This window comes from Crocodylus siamensis, chromosome 14 (genome assembly GCF_052110815.1).
Source record: "Crocodylus siamensis isolate JL-2025a chromosome 14, ASM5211081v1, whole genome shotgun sequence".
NCBI classification, from domain to species: domain Eukaryota; kingdom Metazoa; phylum Chordata; order Crocodylia; family Crocodylidae; genus Crocodylus; species Crocodylus siamensis.
In genome coordinates this window covers 12,764,213-12,785,281 of record NC_143408.1, presented here as the reverse complement: position 1 = coordinate 12,785,281, position 21,069 = coordinate 12,764,213, and the positions used below count along the sequence as shown (strand labels likewise).

General features: G+C 47.3%; 1 protein-coding gene across 9 annotated transcripts in view; it reads right to left on the bottom strand.

The window, feature by feature from the left end:
- PKNOX2 (PBX/knotted 1 homeobox 2) overlaps positions 1-21,069 on the bottom strand; it is an 827,020-nt gene that overhangs the window by 193,319 nt on the left and 612,632 nt on the right. For all 9 annotated transcript variants that reach the window (XM_090027048.1, XM_090027051.1, XM_090027055.1 and 6 more), the window contains one exon: positions 318-489. In XM_090027048.1, the coding sequence (XP_089883174.1) occupies positions 318-489 (172 nt within the window). The remainder of the gene's footprint in view (positions 1-317; positions 490-21,069) is intronic.

The following is a 21,069-nucleotide window of genomic DNA, read 5'->3' as shown; positions in this document are numbered from 1 at the left end:
ACACAGTGCATTTGTGTCATGTGTGCACAAGTCAATACAGCTTGTTGCCTTTAAACTAGTTCTAAATTATAGACAGTTTATAACTATGTCTTCTGGAAAGAAGAACTGCTAAAGGTTATTTAGCTCTCAGTTTCCTAATGCAACTGGGATATATGCTTCCTTAAACTCATCCACTATGAGACTTCTCTGTCTTGATACCCTTAGTTTGCTTTAGATTCAAATACTGGTCACCTAAAATCAAAGCACTTAAATGTACATATTGTCTCAAATGTCTCAAAAAATAAAGCAGCTCTGATTTGTCTGAACAGCAACTTTACCAGATTGTCCAGTTCAGGATCATCGCTGAAGAATGGTTTGTGTTCCTGTTCCTGCTGGTGTACAAAATTCTCAATGTCCACATCAAAGCTGGCTGAAGTGATGCACTCGGAGCCCTGTGTTGCCTGTTCACACTTCTCAAATAGCAGCGTCAGAAGTGGGAAGAGAGGGTGTCTAGAGATAAAAAATACATATATATATATATATTGTTTCTTCCCATAAAACCATTTTACCACATATTCCACTATTTTCAGCTTTATGGGCCATAGCCCAGGCCACGATTACAGTCATTCACTAGCTAAACAAAGGCATTGCTATTTCTCTTCTCAGCCTCCTCTTATTTCTTGACCTTTAATTTACCTCCTGACTCTGGAAGGCAGGGGCATCTTTATACAGTTAAAATACCAAAAAGTCAGCCAGTGGAGCAGCTACATCCTTAAAAGGTTGTTACATTTGTTTTATTCTGACCAGTTCTAGTAGACAAATTCTGCTAGCTGTGATGTCGCAAGATCAGAGTAGAATTGGAATTGTCACTATTGTACAGTGATGCTGCCCCACTTCACTCTCTGTGGGCATGTCTACACATGGAATTAATGTTATTTGGATTTACTGCAGAGTAATCTGATGTGCAGTAAATCAGCTCTGGGAAAGTGTCTACATGCACACCCGGTTGGAAGCAGATTTAATCCTTACAGGCTTAAATTGCTTCAGAGCTGCCTACTCTTGCCCTGCTCTGACCTGCAGCAGCCACAGGGAGCTTCAGCGTCTTCCCACACCTGGTCTGGTACCAGGGAGCTCCAAGGGGGAATAGGCTTGTCTGGGCAGGGGTCCCCATGGAGTGGGATGGACAGTCACAGCTGGGTAATGATCTTCAAGCAGGGGGATGGGCAGACACAGCTGAGCAGGGGTCTCCAGGGGTGGGCAGGAAGGCAAAACTTGAAAAGGGTCTCCAAGTGGGGGGATGAACAGGCACAGACAGGCAGGGGATGCAGTTCTCGGAACCTCTGGCAAGTGCAACATGGATGCCCTCCTGCCCCACCCCCCCAGCAGTGGCAGACAAGTCACCATGTATGCAACACACCCATGGGTCACCTCTTCCCCCACCCCCTGTAGTAGGGCCCCTAGGCAGCTGCCCGCAGACCCCAGGCCCACAGCTCTCCCCCAAAAGTACATGTATTCTGGACAGTTTCCATTAAACAAGCTTTAGTTTCTTCAAACACAGCACATTGCCTCCTGCCCCCCTCCCCAACAACATCCTTCCATGAACCCCAATGCCCACTATCAATATAACACCCTGTTCCCTGACACTGCATATGAAATATGGGAGGGGGGATCAATGGCCTGGTGGTGCCTTTGGGGTGGAGCCTGGGGAGTACCACTCAGCACTCCAGCCTCTGGTGGTGCCACTGTGGGTGCAGAGACTGTAGAAAACATTAGTGTCCAAGGACCTTGGCCAGGGGCTAGGGTGGGTGCAGGACAGCCTGCTCCCCCTTCTCCTCTATGGAGTGCACCTTGGCAGGGGCCATCTCCCTCTCAGGGGCTATATGGCAGGCAGGGGAACAGGGGGCATCAGCCTAGGTGGGCAGCCTGGATGATAGGGGAACCCACTTAGGATTAGGGGGAGGGTCCCTGGCCACTGCACCTGGTGCAGGGCCTCCTCCCAGGCCTGCTGCCTCAGGCCTGGGGCCAGGACTGGTGGCTGGCTGGCAGGCAACTGTGAGGCAGCAACTGGGGTTAGGGCTGGTGTCTGGGCAGTGGGTGGCTGCCAGGTGGCAGGCAGGACCAGGGCCAGGTGGTGGGGGGCAGGATGGAGGCTGCCAGAGTCAGGATACTGTCCAGAACCCAGCAGTCTTCCTCCATGGCCACCACTGCGTGAGCCCTGAGCTACCAGTCTGGTTTCCTACTTTGGAGCAGCCACCATCTGCTCGAGGGGGGCAACATGCCTTTCCTTGAACTCCAGGAGCTGGGCACAGTACACCCATTCTTCCTTGTCCCTCTCCTGCTCATGGACCTCCGTCCACTGTTTCTATGCTTCAGATGCCTCCTGCTAGACCTGGGAGTCAGACATCCACTCCTCTACAACAGAGACCAACCAGGCCAGAGGACAGTTCAGTTTTACACGTGCCACTGACAGAGATGGCATATGCAGAGGTCACAGCACTTCAGGGCCGCCGTCCTTGATCCCACATCCCTAGCAGTGGCTGATGCCTCTCTGCCACAAGCAGGTGCTGGACTTACAGAGTAAGAGCAGAGGCTCTTTGTGAGAGTTTGCAATATTTCAGAGATAACATGTACTCTACCAAAGGATGTGCAGTACCTGGCATCAGATCAGGGATCATGTGCTTACAGGTGCCCAGGGACCATGGTAAATTGGCCACCAGCCTCTGCCACAGGCAGTCACCAGACAAGCCCTCTGTCCCCTCTCCCTCTATGGAGTCAGGCAGCCTGCTTGGTGATTGATTGCTGCAGGCAGTCTGCTCTCCCCATCCCCTCCCCTGGCTGGGTTGTGGCTGGCTTCTGTTAGCAGCTGCCAGGGCTGCTCCAGGCCAACTCCTCTGCGCCCCTCCTCCTCCTGCAGACCAGGCAATTTTTTGCCATAGGGCCAGGACCATGTGGCTCAGGTTGCATGAGGTAAGGGACTCCCACCCCCCTGGGATGTGCAGCTGCTGATGCTCCCACCCTCCCCCTGATAGCAGTAGAAGCCTTAGGGGAGGGCAAACCAGGCAGCTGCTTGGGGCCCCACACTTTAGGGAGGCCCACATTTTTTGGGGGGGTGAAGTTTTTGCAAGGAAGTGGCTCTATTTGCATTTTAACGCTCAACTATTTATCTAAGTCCCCTAAAGAATATTAAAAAGATCCACAGTAAACCTGTGGTGGGTTAATATTTACTTGAGTACATACTTCTATGGGGCCCTAAATGACTCTCTTGCCAAGGGCTCCAACAACCCTAAGGCCACCACTGCCGGTAGGCCTCTCCCTAGAGGCACCACAGGGACGCCCCCCCCCCCATGCCTGCACATGGCCTGTAACCCAAGCATGCCCCTGTAGAGAGTCCCCTGGATGCACTGCAACAAACTGTTTGAATGCACTGAGGGGTGGCCGACCCATGACACCCTGCTGCTGCTGATTGCCATGGTGCCCTGGGAACAGCTGAGAACCTGGCGCAGTCTCCTGAGCTTCAGTGGTGCCCAAGGCAAGCCCATGCTGCCCCGCAATGTGCACCACTGCCTGGAGGGGTACCTCTGCCTACACTATGAGCCCCTGACCCCCACAGATTGCTGCTGTCATTGACATGTTTTTCTGCATGTGACATGCCCCTGGCTGCCTAGCTGGGGGATACTGACTGCTCAGTAAAGTTCTTTGCTGCCTCCTACCTCCCTGCATAATGTGGAGGGAGGACCCCAAGGGGCAGGGCAGAGCACAGCAAGGCTGGGTGGAGAGAAGTAGGAAGGGGATAGGGGGAGGAGGGCACCCGCAGTGCACAGTCTCTAGCTCTCGATGTGGAGGCTGGGGGTGGGCAGCTGAAGTCATGTGGACATGGGTGGCTGCAGTGTTCCCATTCCCCAAACCCTCTTCCCTGTGAGGGGCTTACCAGCTGGCTGTGGCAGGTGGCCCCAACAGACAATCTTGAAGCCTTGGTACAGGGAGGTGGTCAGGCTGCCAGGACAAAGCCGGGGTGGAGGCCCAGTGCATGGCCACACACCCAGTGACCCCCCTGAGGAACAGCTGGAGCTGGCCATGCGTGAGGCCCTTCCTGGCTTGTCCTCCCCACTCATGCTCTATGGATACAATTCCCTGAACAGGTACCAGCCTGGATTGCCAATGGTGGATGAGGAAGCCATGGGTGGAAAACATACTGGCCACTGATGCTGTTGGACTGAGGGGCCCTCTTCCAGGGACGACTCCTCAACACTGAGCCACTGCAGGGGCTCCAGTAGGCCCTCAGTACTAGAGAAGGTATGCTGCCCATGGCCTGGGTCCTGGGGAGCCAGGATCTGGGATAGTTCCACATGTAGGGCCTGCTTCTGCAGGCTACCCTAGACCTGCAGCTGTGGTCAGTTACCATGATGCACTTAGCCTGCAGGGCCTTCACTTTAACTTGGCACTGGCAGCCTAGTGATCATGCCCATGCTTCCTCATTTGGGCTACCATCTCATTGTAAATACAGGCATTGGCCCGCAAGTCCCTGGCAAACTGGCACTGCACCATATTAACTAAGTCAGATATCTTATCTGCCCCCCAGCTGGGGCCATGGGCTGAGGACCCTGGGGTTGGGGAGGATTCCATTCCAAGAAAGGTACCCTCAGGAGGACTACAGGAGGACCCAGGAACAAACGTACAAGCTGTGGTCACTTCTGAAGGCAGTGTGTGCCCATGCTGCAGTCACATGATGCCCAAGGGCCAGGCAGCAGTGCAACAGAGCCCTCTGCCTCTAGCTAGGGCTGATCAAGATTGCTGCTGACCGGGCTGGGATAACAGAGATAGCTCCAGTGACTGGGAGGTGACAACAGCTAGTTCTAGGGCCCAGAAGGCAGGCCAGAGAGCTTAGGGCCACTCAGGGGATGCAGAGGAACTTCCCCTGCCCCATGGATGGAAAGGCTGTCAGCCACAGTGCTCTCACCATGGCTGAAGGCTGGCCCCCTAGTGGTCTGGCTGACTGGGAACAAATTTCCCCCCAGTCAACATCTACACATGCGCTACTGCATATTACCTAATTCACATTAAATATAGTACTTGTGGGTACCTGTACATGAGCGCAGAGGCTGCTCCAATGCACGGTAATTACAGTGCATCAGAGCAGACTCAATTAATCGAGTCTAATGGAACATAGTAATTAGTGTTCCAGCAACCCCCCACATCTTGTGCATCAGCATCCCCACACTTCAAAATGGTAGCAAGCCACTTTATCTAAAGCTCATCAAATGAGCTTTAGTTTGGGCACTTTATTTAAAGCTCAATGAACAAGCTTTATTTCAAGCACCCCTGCTGCCATTTTGAAGCACAGGGATGCTGATACATTAGACACTGGCTAGGGACAGACAATACACATAAACCAGTTTAAGTGATCAGAAACTGGTTTAAACCTGCAACAAAACAGATGATTAATGCACATAAAACAGTTTGAAAATGGCTGAAACCAGTTTGAGATAAACCTGGTTGCATGTAGTATCAGACTTAAATGATTTGGCTCAAATCAGCTTATGCAATGTCTGTCCTAGACCCTTTGTTGGTTTAAGCTAAACCAGACACCACCAGCATCCCAGCATGTTCTCTGGACTGGACAGGGCTCTCTGCTTCACAGCAGATCTGGCCCCTCCCTTCTTCTCTTCCCTATGCCCTCTTTCCTGCCCATCCCCACTCACTACTTTAGCAGAGATCCCCTCCTCGTCCCTCCCACATCACAGACTGTAGCCAGCATGTGGTATGCTAGCTAATGCTGTGTAAGGCAGATAGGGCAGTATCTGCTTAGGGCTTTTTGGAGGTAATTAACAGCTCAAATGGTAATGTCCCTGCATTCCCTCCTTTGCAAAAAGCTGTTGTAATGAGCGAGAAAATATCCATGCCACGGAGCTACAGATACAGATTTCCTCTTGTATACTCATGTAGCTCCATCTAGCTCTAGTCTTCTAGGTGCTATATTCCCCTGGGAAGTGAAAGGTTTAAAGGTGTAAATCCCTTCAGGGTTAGGGGTATCTGGAATCCAGGTTTCCTGCAGATATGTGAATTCGCTACCATCAGGCTCTTAGGCAAGAAGTAGGAATCATTGTCAGGACTTGCTTTGAACTGAATCCAGTGCTATTGATGTGAGTTAGTTGTGCTTTTTGTCTGCCAAAAATCTAGGATCTCCAGCTGTGGAGGCTGCCTAGAATGGATACAGGCAGGCGGGTTTAGGAGCACTGACACCTCCCCTTGTGAGGCATGCTCAATGGTGGAGGCCATGGAGTACCAGTTTAGGGAGCTCCAGGCAGCAGTGCAGAGGCTGAGCACCATTAGGGGAGCAGAAGAGGAACTGGACACCTACTACCAGGCTCCCCACCAGGAGAGCAAAATGAAGAGCCACCATGAAGTTCAGCCAGGGGTTGCCTGGACGAAGGTAGTCTCTGGCCCAAAGAGGCTCTTCACCAGGATGACCACTCCCAAGGACCCGAACAACCATTTTGAACCCCTCACATCAGCAGAGCCAACAGGTGAGGATGGAGGGCCACCAGTAACTGAACCCCAAAGATGACAGGGCAGGAAAATTCCTCAGTAAATCAGAAATCCTCAACTTTGGGAAGGCTGACTTTCACAAACTCAGGAGACTGGTAAGTCTGGCATGGTTATTGCTTAAGAACTCAATCCTTGAAGCACAAGAGATGTCTATCCCATTTTGCAGGAAATTCAGTCAGCGGGCAGGGAAGCCCCCTTGGCTAAGCAGGGAATTTTTGGACCTCCTGAAACTTAAAAGAGAAGCCTACACCAGATGGAAAGCATGAATCATCACCAAGAAGGACTACTCAGCACTAGCCAGCACCTGTAGAGAGTGGTCCAGAAAAGCCAAGGCAGAAACTGAACTTAGACTAGCCACTGGAATCAAGGATAACAAAAAGTCCTTCTTCAGGTATGTGAGAAGCCAGAGAAAGATCAAAGGCAACACTGGACCCCTGCAAGATCAAATGGGACAGCTGATATTTGACACCCAAGGAAAAGCTAATCTCCTAAATGATTATTTTGCATCAGTTTTCCACCCACCAAGGGGGTCACACTATCAGAATGCAAAACATCCAGGGAGTGGGAAATGGGCTTACAATTGACACAGATTAAGTGAGGGAACACCTCAAGAAAGCTAGATATCCATAAGTCTACAGACCTGGACAGAATGCACATGACAGTCTTGAAGGAGCTGGCAGACATCATAACACTCCCTGTGGTGAAGCTATCTGAGAATCTGTGGCACTCAGATGAGGTACTGGAAGACTGGAAAAGAGCCACCACAGTCCCAATCTTCAAGAAGGGATGGAGGGAAGATCCAGGGAATTATAGGCCAATCAGTCTGATGTTCATCCCTGGAAAGATAATGGAGAAAATCCTCAAGGGATCCATCAGCAATAAGCTAATGGAAGGTAAACTTCTGAATGCCAGCCAACACGGCTTTGTTGCTGGAAGTTTTTGCCTGACCAATCTCGTCTCCTTCTATGACCAGGTGACACACTGCTTGGACAAGGGAGACAAGGTTGATGTCATACATCTGGATTTCAAGAAAGCCTTTGACTTGGTCTCCAATGATGTCCTCATGATTAAGTTGGGGAACTGCAGCTTCTACCATCTCACAGTCTGATGGCTGGGTAACTGGCTCCAGGGTCGGACCTAAAGTGTACTAGTTGATGGGAGCAAATCAACGTGGTGCAAGGTGACCAGCGGAGTCCCTCAGGGCTCAGTACTCAGGCCAGTACTCTTCAACATCTTCATTAATGTTCTGGATTTGGGTGTCAGATGCAGACTAGCAAAGTTCGCAGACAACACTAAACTATGGGGGAAGGCGGTCATATTTGGAAGACAGACTGGGGATACAGGCTGACCTGGATATGCTCACAAGGTGGGTGAACCAAAACCTGATGGCATTCAATGTAGAGAAGTGCGGGGTACTCCACCTTGGGAGGTACTTGATTTCAGTCAATTAAATTCCTAGTTAGGTTTCTGGTAAGTTACTCACTTCCAGATCCTGAGTATGAGAGAGGGCTTCTGAAGCCCATGCTGCTCAGTGCGTGTCTTTAAAATGTCCATCATTCTTCCTGTAGAGGACCCTCTTAAATGGCCCTTCTGACCTCACACGTTAGCTCCAATCAAGTCCAGGTGTTGTTCTATGCTGCCCAACCAATTCAAAAAGCATCACACCTTGACCTGCAGAGCTAGATAGTGAGCAGTGATCAGCCTGCAAATAATTTTCAGGTTGGAGAGCGATCACATATAGGACTGGGGAAAAGGAAAAGCAATGTCATTTTAAAGGAAGAGACCATTGTGCTCAATTATTTCACTTCCTGCACAACCTTACCTATTGATTCTTAAATTATGCCCAGTGATTTCTGGCTGTGCTAAAGAATAGTTTTAGACACTATTGATTTAAGGACATGACAGGATAGGGAATCTTCCAAGACCTTTGCCAATCTACTCCCAGGATTGATTATCCTCACTGACAAAATTCTGAATTTTTATTTCCAGTTTAAACTTAAATAGTCAGAGCCAATAGATCTTGTTCTTCCATTATCTTTTCCTGTTCTATCAGAATTAAGGGGACCTATGCATGTGCAGCGAGGCTGCTACAATGCACTGTAATTACAGCACATCAGAGCAGACTTGATTAATCGAGTCTACCGGAGTGTGGTAATTACTATGCTCCAGCAGAGTCCAGTGTCACAGGTATCAGCACCCTCCAACTGAAAAATGGTGGTGGGGGTGCTTTAACTAAAGCTCATTCAATGAGCTTTAATTAAAGCGCCCCTGCCACCTTTTTTCAGCATGGGGACACTGATACATGTGATGCTCTGAGCATTTTAACCTGAGCATGTGCATAAACACCCACAGTATTTACTTGCATACCACACATACCTTTGTCTGAAAAATCAGCCTGTTCAAAATTGGGTTGTATGTCTTAAGTGAGGACACTGATTTCTGTGTTGGAACTGAAGCATGAAAACACTGCTATAGCTGCACAGGGACACTAATGGCTATCACAGCTGTCCTTCTTTCCCCAACAGAGGAAAGGGTAGACTGCAAGCATAGTTTGTTTTGACCTTTTCACAACTCCTTATGATCTGTCAGTAGCTTCTGACTGAGCAGCCAAAAGCTGCTGCCAATTTAGCAATGATTGTGAGAGGATGAAAACTAGCTTTTGCCTGAGCAGGGGTGGTCGGGATTTATCTAGGCAGGATTCAGTCATATGGTTAGGATTCAGTCATGACTCTGGAAAAATCTTTTTTTCTTCAGTCTGCCCTTTCAAAACAAGCTCAGAACATACTTGCAGCAAATGTTTGCTGAATGACTAATATTTTTTTAGTTCCTACAAAAAGGAGAAACTTTGGGCTCAACTCACAAGAGCAGATAAATACTGGAGAGGTAATAGAACCAGCAGGAATGGTGCCCAGATTCTAGGCCTCTAGTCATTATGAGTATTTTAAAGTAATTTAGGTGGCTACAGATACTGATAGATGGCTACTGGGAATTTCCAAAACACCTAAGTACCTATAAAAGTCCCATTCTACATCTATCTGTATTTTAGGCATCTGAATACCTTTAAAAATACGGCTCTGTGTCTATACCTCTACTTTACATGCAACGTTCTTATTCATGGAACAAGTACTTTTCCTATTCCTCCAGTATCTTAGAGGTGGACACCATCTACAATGCTTGATTCTCTTAGGATGTTTTCCATGGCCTAAAATTCTTACATGGGTTAGCTTTATCCATCCACAGGGGAATTCTTAGAAAAAAGAAGTAGTAAAAGGCAGGGAAGGAAGAGATACCTTTCCTATGCGGTAGGTATATCTACATGAATACAGTGTTACCATCCACATGTGTGAGGTAATTACTGCATAGCAGATTAGCCTAATGCACAATTTTCTAGTACCTGTAGATACAGGTACTAAACATTGGTGCAGCAAACTAATGTGCCACAGTGCTTGACTGGGAGCAAATTGCTCCCTGTCAGCCTCAGCAGCCAGTGGCCACAGAGGTCAGGCAGAGCTGTCTTGCCTCAGTGGAATAAATTTACTCCCCTCAGGTGTATTTTCAGATGTATGCAGGAGTTCAGTTTAATGCTCTTGAATGTTCTGTGCAGAAAATTTAGGCACATTAATTGCATGTGTAGAGGCACCAACTGTAAACTTTTAAACATTTCTGTAGAAAGATTTACTATAATACTGCCAATTGCTGGACTGTTCTATTCAGCTATCTTTTAAAAGTAATTGACATTTTGCAAATAAAAATAGCCACCCCAAGGAGTAGTAGCAATTAGCAAGACACACAAAAAACCTACCACATCCAGCATACTTCCGGACACCTTTATTCCTCTTTCTTTAGTATACAAGGCAGCAGATGATCACCAACAATTGACTCACCCTCATGTCCTCATTTTCAGCCCAGTCCTTTAATTTAATTCCTTCACCCTCTTGTCGCTAATTGCCTAGTAGCCTGTGTCCAAGTAAGATCCCTAATACCTTTGCATTTATTCTATCATTAGAACCAGGAGCAGTTAGGAGAGTTAACTGACTGCTGTAATGTATTGCACACCTAGACCACTGTTATTTGACTCCTTCCCAAGAACATTAGAAAAAAATGTGGCAATATGTCATTGAGCTGAATGGGTCCATATTTAAAGCCTCCAGAATGGGCTGGCAGTGTACATCACCATCAACAAACAGGAGAAAGGAAATAAAAAGAACATAAACATCAAACACAAGACAACAAACTCATTGGCAAGCTTGTGTCATTAGAAGAAAACAGCATAAAAAATAAATAGCAAACACATTGTACAATGAGTCCTCCAAAAATCTTTGTTAATACAAACCCATGAATCTCTTCTCTAAAACCCCTCCCCTTTGCACTCATATTCCAATTAGCTCAATTGTTTGCAGGATCACTATAGGGAGAGCTCTTTCACAGCACTTAACACATATTTAAGCCACAGGTTTCAGACCTGAATGCTCTTCAGAACTGAATTGCTCTAAAACCAATTCTTTTAAATCCATATTTCAGCGTATAAGTAAAGCAGACTTGATTTACAGCTGTAATGAGTTCTTAAAGCTCACTCTGAAATCAATGGGATTTGTGGGTGCTCAGCACCTGTGAAGCTTGGTCACTTTTATTCAGGAGACCAGGTCTGACAATTCTGGTCTAAATTCATATATTACATAGTTAATGTCAACAGAATAATTATTAGGGCTCTGTGAGGCTTCGGACCATGCTTTCCAGATCAAAGCGCTGGCTTTGTTAGGGTTTCCGAAGCAGTTCGGAGTTTCTGAACCACCTCGGAAAAGCTTCAGAGCTGCTTTGGAGATCTGGCCATAGTGTATAATGGGGAATCAATCAAATATCTTTAACTTTGTTGTTTTTTTCTGATTTGGACAAAACTTACAGGGCTGGTAGCCCCTGCTGAGAGCATGACACCTGCCAAGTTTAAAGAAGATTGGTGGAGGGGTTTTGGGGGAACTACAACCCAAATTCCTGAAAGCAAACCTTATGTCACATGTATGTGTTACACCACGGGGGGGGGGGGGGGGGGCGGGGGAGGGAGAACTGCAGGGGTGGTAGCAGTTTGTGTATTGAGGCCACAAATCCTGCCAAGTTTCAAGAAGATCAGTGTAGGGGGTTGTGGGGAACTGCACCCCAAATTCTTGAAAGCAAAAAACTCATGCCATGTGTATGTGTTAAGCCACAGTGGGGTCAAAACTGCAGAAATGCTAGTTCCTGCTGAGGCCACAAAGCCTGCCAAATTGTCACGAGGTTTGCTTGTCCACAGTTTGAAGTGCAGTTCCCTCCAAACCCCTACACCTATCACCTTGAAACTGGGCAGACTTTGTGGCCTCACCATGGGTGACCATCCCTGCAGTTTGGACCCCACTGTGGCTTAACAATACATGTGACATGAGTTTTGCTTTCAAGAATTTGAGATGCAGTTCCCCCGCAAATCCCTGCACTGAGCTTCTTTAAACTTGGCAGGCTTCATGCTCTCAGCAGAGGCTACCATCCTGGCAAGATTCACCCAAATCAGAGACAAAACAACAAAGTTATAGATATTTCATTGATCCCCCATTATACCCTATGTCCAGATCTCCAAGGCGGCTCTGAAACTTTGATCCGGCTGAAGTGGCTCCAAAGTAGAAACCCAGTCTGGAGCTCCGGATTGGATCCCTGGAATCCAAAGCAGCTGGACCCGAAGCTGGATCAAATAGCTGCCTACTTGCACAAATCTAATAACTGTCTCAGCCAAATTTTTCTCATATTTTCTCATGTGATATAGAACGGGGTTTCAAACATATGGTCCACAGGCCAGATCCAGCCTGTAAAGTCCTATGATCTGGCCTATGGATCTTGAAATGACCCCATGCACTACATACAGTGCATGGAGCTGATCCCGCATGTGGGCTGGATCCAGTACTGCAGGTGCTCCATATAGCACATAGGTTCAGTTTGGGCTGTGCACTGCGTGTGGCATTTGTGCTGAACTGGTTCTGAGCCCTGGCTTCAGAGCCAGTCCAGAGTGGAGCATACTGGAGGCAGAATGTAGGGCCAGTCCAGCAGGGCACCATATGAAATATATACCCTATGGTAGGCCCCTGCACACCATGTGCAGTACATACTGGCCCCACTTGGAGCTCTCTCTGCACATGACATAGGAGGTGCATATGGTACCCCACCAAACCAGCCCTGCATGCTGCCCTGGTGCATGATCTGCAGACTAGCCTACTAACTCATCAGGGCTGAATGAGTTTGACACTCCTGCTCTAAGGTAAGATCCTTCTGGAAAATATGTTCTTCAGTGAATGCTACTAACATTGTGGATGAAGTCCTGGAACCACTGATCTTGTTTCTCTCCGAGACCAGTGTGCTTTGAGAATCTCTGTATGCTTAAATGGCAGTTTTTTTGGGCGATGTAAGTGGTGTTTTGGGCAATTAAAACAGGTTGAATTCCATCAGCTCTATGCTGTGGGTCTGTAAATGTATACCTGTGTGTGCTGAACATTCATAGTAGGATACATGCCATGATACCCAAGTTCAAGCTTCCTTACTCAGAATGGTTTTGAACCTTCATCTACCACTTTTCATCCATGTGCTATAACCATCAAGCATTCCCCAGGGCATCTTTTACCTCTGCTTTTGAAATGAAGCAATTGGGCTTGTAAAAAGAGAAGACAGAGGAGAACAAAACAGATTGTCTCTGTGAGATGCACACTGCCTTGGAAAGGAGGGGGTCCTGGCCTCAAACTCTGCTCTCAGTGGGGGCAGGAGCTGAAGCCAGAGCCTAGGGTCCCTCTTTTCCATTGCTTGGGTAGTGGGGCACCTTTCTAGGAAGTGGGAAATTCAGATCTATATCCCTCTGGGTGTGGGGAGGGGGGCTAGAACACGGGTCTCCTACCTCCTAAACCTGGAAATGTCCCATAAACACTAAACAATGTAGTTATCCAGTGGGAAGGACAAAGTGCCCTTTTTCAGGTCTCAGAAAGAAGTAGACACAGGCTAAGCTAAGTCTAGTATGTGAATCTACACATGCAAATAATGCAGGAGCAGTTTACTCTTGAGTAAACTACTCTAGAACAAATTCTCCCAGGCATGTGTCTATACATACAGCAGATTGCTCCCACTCTCTGTGGCCCTGAAACTGGCCCCTTCAGCAGCTAAGAGAAACTCTAGGTTCCCCCTGGGTCATAGCCCAGGGGCCAGGAGACAGCTGTCCTTTGATGGGGGTTGGGATATTGCTCCATGCCCCAGGAGATGCCTGCTACTAAGGCAGGCTCCACCACTGGAGCCTGCACAGGGATAATGTCTCCCTGCCCCAGCAACAGGGAGCTCCCAGCCCCTGCACCACAATGACAGAGATCCTGGGAGATCTCCCAGGGCTGGCCCTGCAGAACTAGCTCCCTGCAACCACAGAGCTGGTGTTGGTAGATAAGGATCTCCCAGCCCTGGCACTGAGATTGCAGGACTCAAGCTGGGAGATAAGGATCTCCCAGTCCCCGCTCTGTGGGAGCTCCCTGCTGCCATTGTTCCCACTCAGGCTTCAGTGGTGGAGCCCGCCCCCACAGCAGGCAGCTCCCAGGAGCAGGGAGCAATCTCCTGACTGCTGCTGCCTGGCTGACCAAGACCACATATGTTCCCAGTTAGGCATCTGCATGTGCACTACAGCACAGTAACTATTCATGAGTAAATCTGTTACTTGCATTTGCAGGTAGCAAATTTACTCGCAATTAGAGCCTATTACTAAGCAGTAAGCATCTGCATGTGTAGATGAAGACACTTACTGTGCAGTAATTAGCTCTACTGCACAGTACAGCATCTCATAATTGTCCAATGCAATTATATGATTTCTACAGGACCTTACCTCATTATATATGGATATTCGACAATGACTGAGACAGATGTTTAATGTTTATTAATGTCCTTATTTCTCAGCGAGGGAAGCACTGATTCATTCAATATATGCCATCCATTCAGTCTACTCAAGGCCCAAATGTTGTCTCATCTATGCTGATGCAAATACAGATATACTTCAGATTTACATGAGGTAGCTGTCAATAGAAAAGGGACAATAGCAATGTAAAGAACCACATCCTGCCTTACTCGTTCAGCCACTGCCCAGTCATGTGGCCCTTCTCCCCTTTGTTGAGTTCAGTGTGTCCAGCAACAGTTTGCTGTGTGGTAAGTGACTCTTACACTGTTTGTTAAACCCAGGAGCAGCACATTTAAATAGCAAATGTCCACACTGCTACATTAATCTTTGTACTAGGATTTTTTTTCCTTGCCTTCTTTTTTCTGACACTTTATTTTTCAGTCTGCTGCCGGAAAACAAAAATCCTTTCTGCTGCTCTTGCTTAGGTTTCCTAAGCAGAAAGAAAAATAAACTTTCAGAGCAAAGCTGGCCAACATGACTTTACCTTGCCATGTAGTGTATTGCCAGAACCAAAACACCAAGCTCTAGGCAATGCTCAGCAAAATAAAACACTTTCCTGACCTTAAACTCCTCTGGTCTAGACTCCAATGGTGCTAGACAGGCTTTTAATGACATTCAAATAGTCTGTAGTATTCTTCTCTAAATGAAGGGAAATTAGAAGTCATTAAAACAAGATGGTTGGTGGGGTGCAAGGCAGGCTATAGTTGGTGTGGGGGATCAGATACATCAATTATAAAGACTCTGACCCTCAGTTATGAAGATACTCTGGGTTTCAACCCCACCCTGTTTTTTTCCTGCATGGAGTCAATTCTCTGCCCAGAGAAATGTACTGTCTCTACAACTGTCCTTTCATTCTTTCTGTTCAAGCTCAGATTGCCATGTTTCCCTGAGAAACAGGGCAGTAAAATGTCAGGAAAAAGGAACATGCCTCCTGAAAGAAAAAATGTTTTATTAGCAAATTAAAATTAATTTGCTATTTAAGAAATTCCAAATTCATATATTGTTGAAGAGGATGATTCTTAATTGAAGATGAAATTAAACATGGGATGGTGAAAGTATAATTGGCTACTAACATTTATCAAATCAAAGGAAAATGAGAATGACATGGACTATTTCAAATGAATTAACTAGTCTACAATTCATACAGAAATTTGGCAATAGAGCTGTTTATACTGGCAGCACAATCCTAACATGACTTCAAATATCCTGCTTTTTCTTCTCTGTACATTTGCAAGGAATTGAAAAAACACATGCCTGTTTCACTAAGGTCTGAAAGGAACTTTATTTAATAAAGCAAGTGTACTTTAATTTCTCAAAAGTCTGCTGTCTTGGACATTTCTTGTTTAAGATATCCCAGGAGTCCAACAAGCTGAAAGATCTATTAAACACATCAACACATTAGAGGAAGTAATGGATTAGTCAAGCCTTCAGGACCAAGACAAAGAGAACGCCAGGTGAAGGGGTTAAACTCTGGTATAAGTCTTCATTTGCAGACCCTAATACTGCAGCATATTATAGTCTAATCTAGACTGATCCCAGTTTAATGCAAAATTCTCCAAGCCCTGAGTAGAATATGAAAAAAAAATCCTCAGTGGTCGTAATTTAGCAACCCTGCAGAGGCTTAGCTGAGGGATATGAAAGGCAAATTCCAGACGGTGTTATGAATTATTGCACCTTATGAACCTTCCAACTCTCAACAGATGCCTGCTGCCATTTAAACAGCCACTAGATCAATTAGAAATGAAAGGCACAAATCGACCCTGTGCAAGGGCACTAAATTACCAGGAACTAATAATCCAAGCAGTAATGCCAGGTTGTAGGAGTTCAGCATTGCACTCCCCACCTCTGCACACTGCACAAATTCCTTTTCAGTTTTATGGAGAGAATTAAAGTGCACACACTGAGTGGAAAAAGGAGCAATTTGTAAACCCCGGCAAACGTTCAGCAAGCAATCTCTATGGCATGTCTATATCTCAAGCACTATAGCTCAATCAAAGAATCCTAGAAACTGGACATGGAAGTGCCAATTAGACCAACAGGGGCCAACATTTTTGGCAGGTGTGCCACAATAGGCCCCATCCCCTCTCCAAGTGCCATTCTGATCTCACTCCCCTGCTAAACTTCTGCTTTTTTCTGCTCCCAGCCAGACCTGTGCTCCCTGCCACATTTACCACTTTGCTTTTGCTTCCTACCCTGTCACTATACTCCCTATCCTTTCCCCAATCTCCTGTGTGCCACACCCACAGGATGACTAGGTCATGTATGGCACCTGTGCTGCAGTTTGGCCACTGCTGAATTATACTTTCCCAACTGGGGTGGAGAAAATATTGCCTGCTGGCCAGATCTAGCCCACCAAGGGATTTCATCTAGCCCATAGAGGGTCACTCAGTCCTGCCTGGTCCAGGTGTGGGCAGCAGCCTAGGCCATGGTGCATGCAGCCTGTACTACCACCCCAGGCGCATAGCATGCCTGGGGCAACACAGCAACTGTACTCTACTTTTCAGAAGGCCCAGGAGCAGCAGCTCCTTCTGGCTGTCACCACTAGAGTTCTGCTACCACCAGTCCTGGCTCCATAGTCTGGACACCCCTGACCATCTACCCTGCACACACCACTGGAGGCACAGGCAGGCAGGGTCTCCAAGGAAACTAGCCAGGCCCCCTGTGGGCAGGGCATGCTTAGCTGGGCACATGGGATGGGGCCATGGGTGGGCAGGGAGTGGTGTCTCAACAGTGCAGCAGGATGGGCAGGTGGGGCCTGTCACTGGGGTCGCAGGGTAGTGGCACTGTGGGGTCATGCAGGGAGTGGATCATATCTCTGCCCCAGGGCCTGACCCTGGCCTTGTGCTGTCATCATCCTGTGATTCTGGCCTCAGCCCTGGCCCCACCAACCTATCCTGCTCTTTGATGCTAGTCCCCAACCACTTACCTGCCCAGCTGAGCACGCCATACAGACATATAACAAAGATAATTTCTGTGGCAAAAACCTTTACATTTTTAGTTCAAGTTTTGCACTATAATAAATACAGGAAAAGGTGAATGCCTGTAAGCAAATACTACTGGTGTGGACAGAGGGGGAAGGCAAAATATTTGAAGATGTATGTAGAAAGAAGTGGCTAAGCTACAGATCTGTAACAAAGAGATTTTATGCCCCCTTTTTTTTAAAAAAAGAAAGCATAGCATACAAGCAAAGGGTGCAAATAATTAGGGAAGGCCTGTCAATATATGAATATGGTTGTGGTATACAATTCCTAGGTAGAATTGTTTCCTTCCTTGTATTGTTGTTTAGCAGCTCCCCTAGCTCTTATCAACAGTAAGCACTAAATAGGTATCACAGTAGAAGTAGAGTTGTAAAAATAGATATTGGAAGGAAATTTGGACAGTGCACACTATTCATTGCGTAAGCTACAGCATAGGACAGACCTTGGAGATACCTGAGGTAGAAATTAGGGCTGTGTGAAGCTTCAGTCCCTGATCTGATTCGGTGGAGATTCGGCCCAATTCAGTGGCCAAATCTCCAAATCTGAATTGAATCAGGAGACCCTTTAATCTCTCCAAATTGAATCAGAACCCTCCAAATTGATTTTGAGACATTTGGAATGATTCAGTGATTCGGACATAGACACATCTGTGATGTTTTTTCTACATATACCTCAAGGTACCAGGGGGCTTGTCAATGTTGCAATGCTGGGGTGAGTTGAGCATCTCACAGGAGTGCAGGGGCTCCCCAGAGCACTCAGCAGCAGATCCAGAAGTGGACCAGAAGTACTTCTGGTGACTTCTGTGTCCATCAGGGAGTGCACAGGGCCCGCCCTCCTGGCTCAACAACTGGTGCCTCCTGGGTCTGGGGTGGCACCCAGGGTCTCATCACAGTCAATTGCCAAGCCAGAGGAGCATGGGGGGGGGGGGCATGTGCTCCCTGGTGGACTCGGAAATGGACCAGAAGTACTTCCAGTCCACTTTTGGGTTCACTGCTGAGCATGTGGGGGGCCCCCCTAAGCTCCTGTTGGATGCTCCATCTGCCCCACCATCACAGCATTCATAAGCCATGCCTGGTAGCTCGAGGTATGTAGAAAAAAACATTTAAAGCTGTGTCTATGGCTGAATCACTGATTCTCCAGATCAGTGTTGAATCTTCAGATGCAGATTTGGTTGAATCGAATCAGGAACAGTGATCCAAATCAACAAATTGAATCACTGTCCTTGATTTTGGCTGAATCCAAGCCCAAATAGGGCCCATTTTGCACACCCCTAGTAGAAATAGACAATTTGATAGTGGAGGATGAAAGTATATGTCAAAAGCTTACGGATAAAAAAATCTAAATGACATGTAATTATCTGAAAACAACTGTTACCAACATGGGCAGTCAAACTAAAATGTTAAAACTTCAAGAAATCCAAACCTGTTAAGGTATGAAATGAATGGTTAACCCAAACAACTTTAACTCTGCTCTGTAATAATGCCATGAGAAAAATATAAAACAAAGATTCTGTTTCTAGAAGCAAGGCTTTCGCAGAGTGATATCTTTTAGGCAAGTAAAGGCATGATGAGATCTGATGCACAGTCCCCACAATCACATTTCTTGCCATGCCACATGTGCGTGGCAGGAAACGTGGTTGTGGGATTGAGCATCAGATGCCATCTGTCTTATTTCTAGTGCAAGGGCAGCCTGGGATCACAATCCTGGGCTCCTCCAGCACCACCAAGTAGCAAGCTCCTGCACCTGAGCGCCCATTAGTTGATCTGGACTCCCACCTGCAGCAGTGCATGGTGTGCACCAATGGCTGGTACCCTTATCAATTGATAGGGCTCCCAGCTGTGTAGATACAGCCCATGGCTGGGAGCTTCAGCCTGACCACACATTCAATTAATGATACGATAGGAACCAGCCACAAAGGTATACTTTTTGTCATGCCATTAATTGCATTGATATGTGGCTGGGTAACAACTTAAGACATGATTAACTGGTTAATTATGTTGTAAGTGTAATGCGCGCGCACACGTGTGTGTGTGTGTGTGTGTGTGTGTGTGTGTGTGTGTGTGTGTGTGTGTTGGGGGGGTGTTATTAGACCAATTGGGATAGAGTTAAACAAGCTTTGGAATGCAAGACATTCTAAGACATACTTCTTTAGGTCCGACCAGAACAAACCAAGGACAGAAGCAGACTGATATGTACTGCCAAAAATACCTGATAACAACCATCCAGCATAACAAGAAAAAGTGGAATAAGCTATCACAACAGGATCTAACAACACAGAAGGGAATCCAGACAGCAGCACTTGGAACACCAACATCATCAACTTATCACATCACTCATTATCCCATTGTGAAATGGGGTAAAAAGCACCCTGTTCAAATTTGCTGATGACACTAAGATGTGGGGGGACGTGGGCACACTGGAAGGATGCAACAGGCTACAATCAGACCTCGACAGGTTACAAGGGTGGGCGGACGAGAATAGGATGGGTTTCAACACAGACAAGTGCAAGGTGATGCACCTCGGGAGGAAGAACCGGCACCATACCTGCAGGTTAGGGAACTCCCCTCTTGTCAGCACGGAGGCGGAAAGGGATCTGGGGGTCATCATTGACTCCAAGATGAACATGGGCCGGCAGTGTGGGGAGGCAGTCAGGAAGGCCACAGATGCATCTCGAGCAGGTCCAAAGAGGTGATCCTCCCCCTCTATGCGGCACTGGTCAGGCCGCAGCTGGAGTACTGCGTCCAGTTCTGGGCGCCGCACTTCAAGAGGGATGTCGACAGCATGGAGAGGGTCCAGAGGAGGCCACTCGCATGATCAGGGGACAACAGGGCAGGCCCTATGAGGAGAGGCTGCGGGACCTGAACCTGTTCAGCCTCCACAAGAGAAGGCTGAGGGGGGATCTTGTGGCCTGTTACAAACTAGTCAAGGGGGATCAGCAGGCATTGGGGAAGTCACTGTTCCCCCGAGCACCGCCAGGAGTGACCAGGAATAACGGTCACAAGCTGGCAGAGGGTAGATTTAGGTTAGATATCAGGAGGCGCTACTTCACGGTCAGGGCGGCTAGGGTCTGGAACCAGCTTCCAAGAGAAGTGGTGCTGGCTCCTACCCTGGGGGTGTTTAAGAGGAGGTTACATGAACATCTTGCTGGGGTCATTTGACCCCAGTGCTCTTTCCTGCCATGGCAGGGGGTCAGACTAGATGATCTGCTCAGGTCCCTTCCAACCCTACAAACTATGAAACTATGAAATATCTGAACTCTCCAAAGGCCTGAACTTCATCCCAGAGAAAAATCCAGAGGCTGTGTTTGACTTGTTCTGGTCACACCCGAAGAAGAATGTCTTGCATTCAAATGTCTGCTTGGATATGCTGGTCTAGAGAAAGAGAGCTCTTTCGAAAACGTAACAAATATGACTGACTATGTAACAAATCTGACTATCAGGATGGTGGTTTAACAGAAAAGGAGAGCGGGAAGAAACAACCAGGAACTAAAGTTTGACCATATTCAGCTTGACTGGACATCTATGAGGAGATATAAGAGAGTCCAAAGTATGAGACTAGATAGAGGAAGGTAGATTGTGAATTTGTGAGCTGTCAGCATGAAGATGGCATTTGTAAGCACTTGAACAGGTAAGA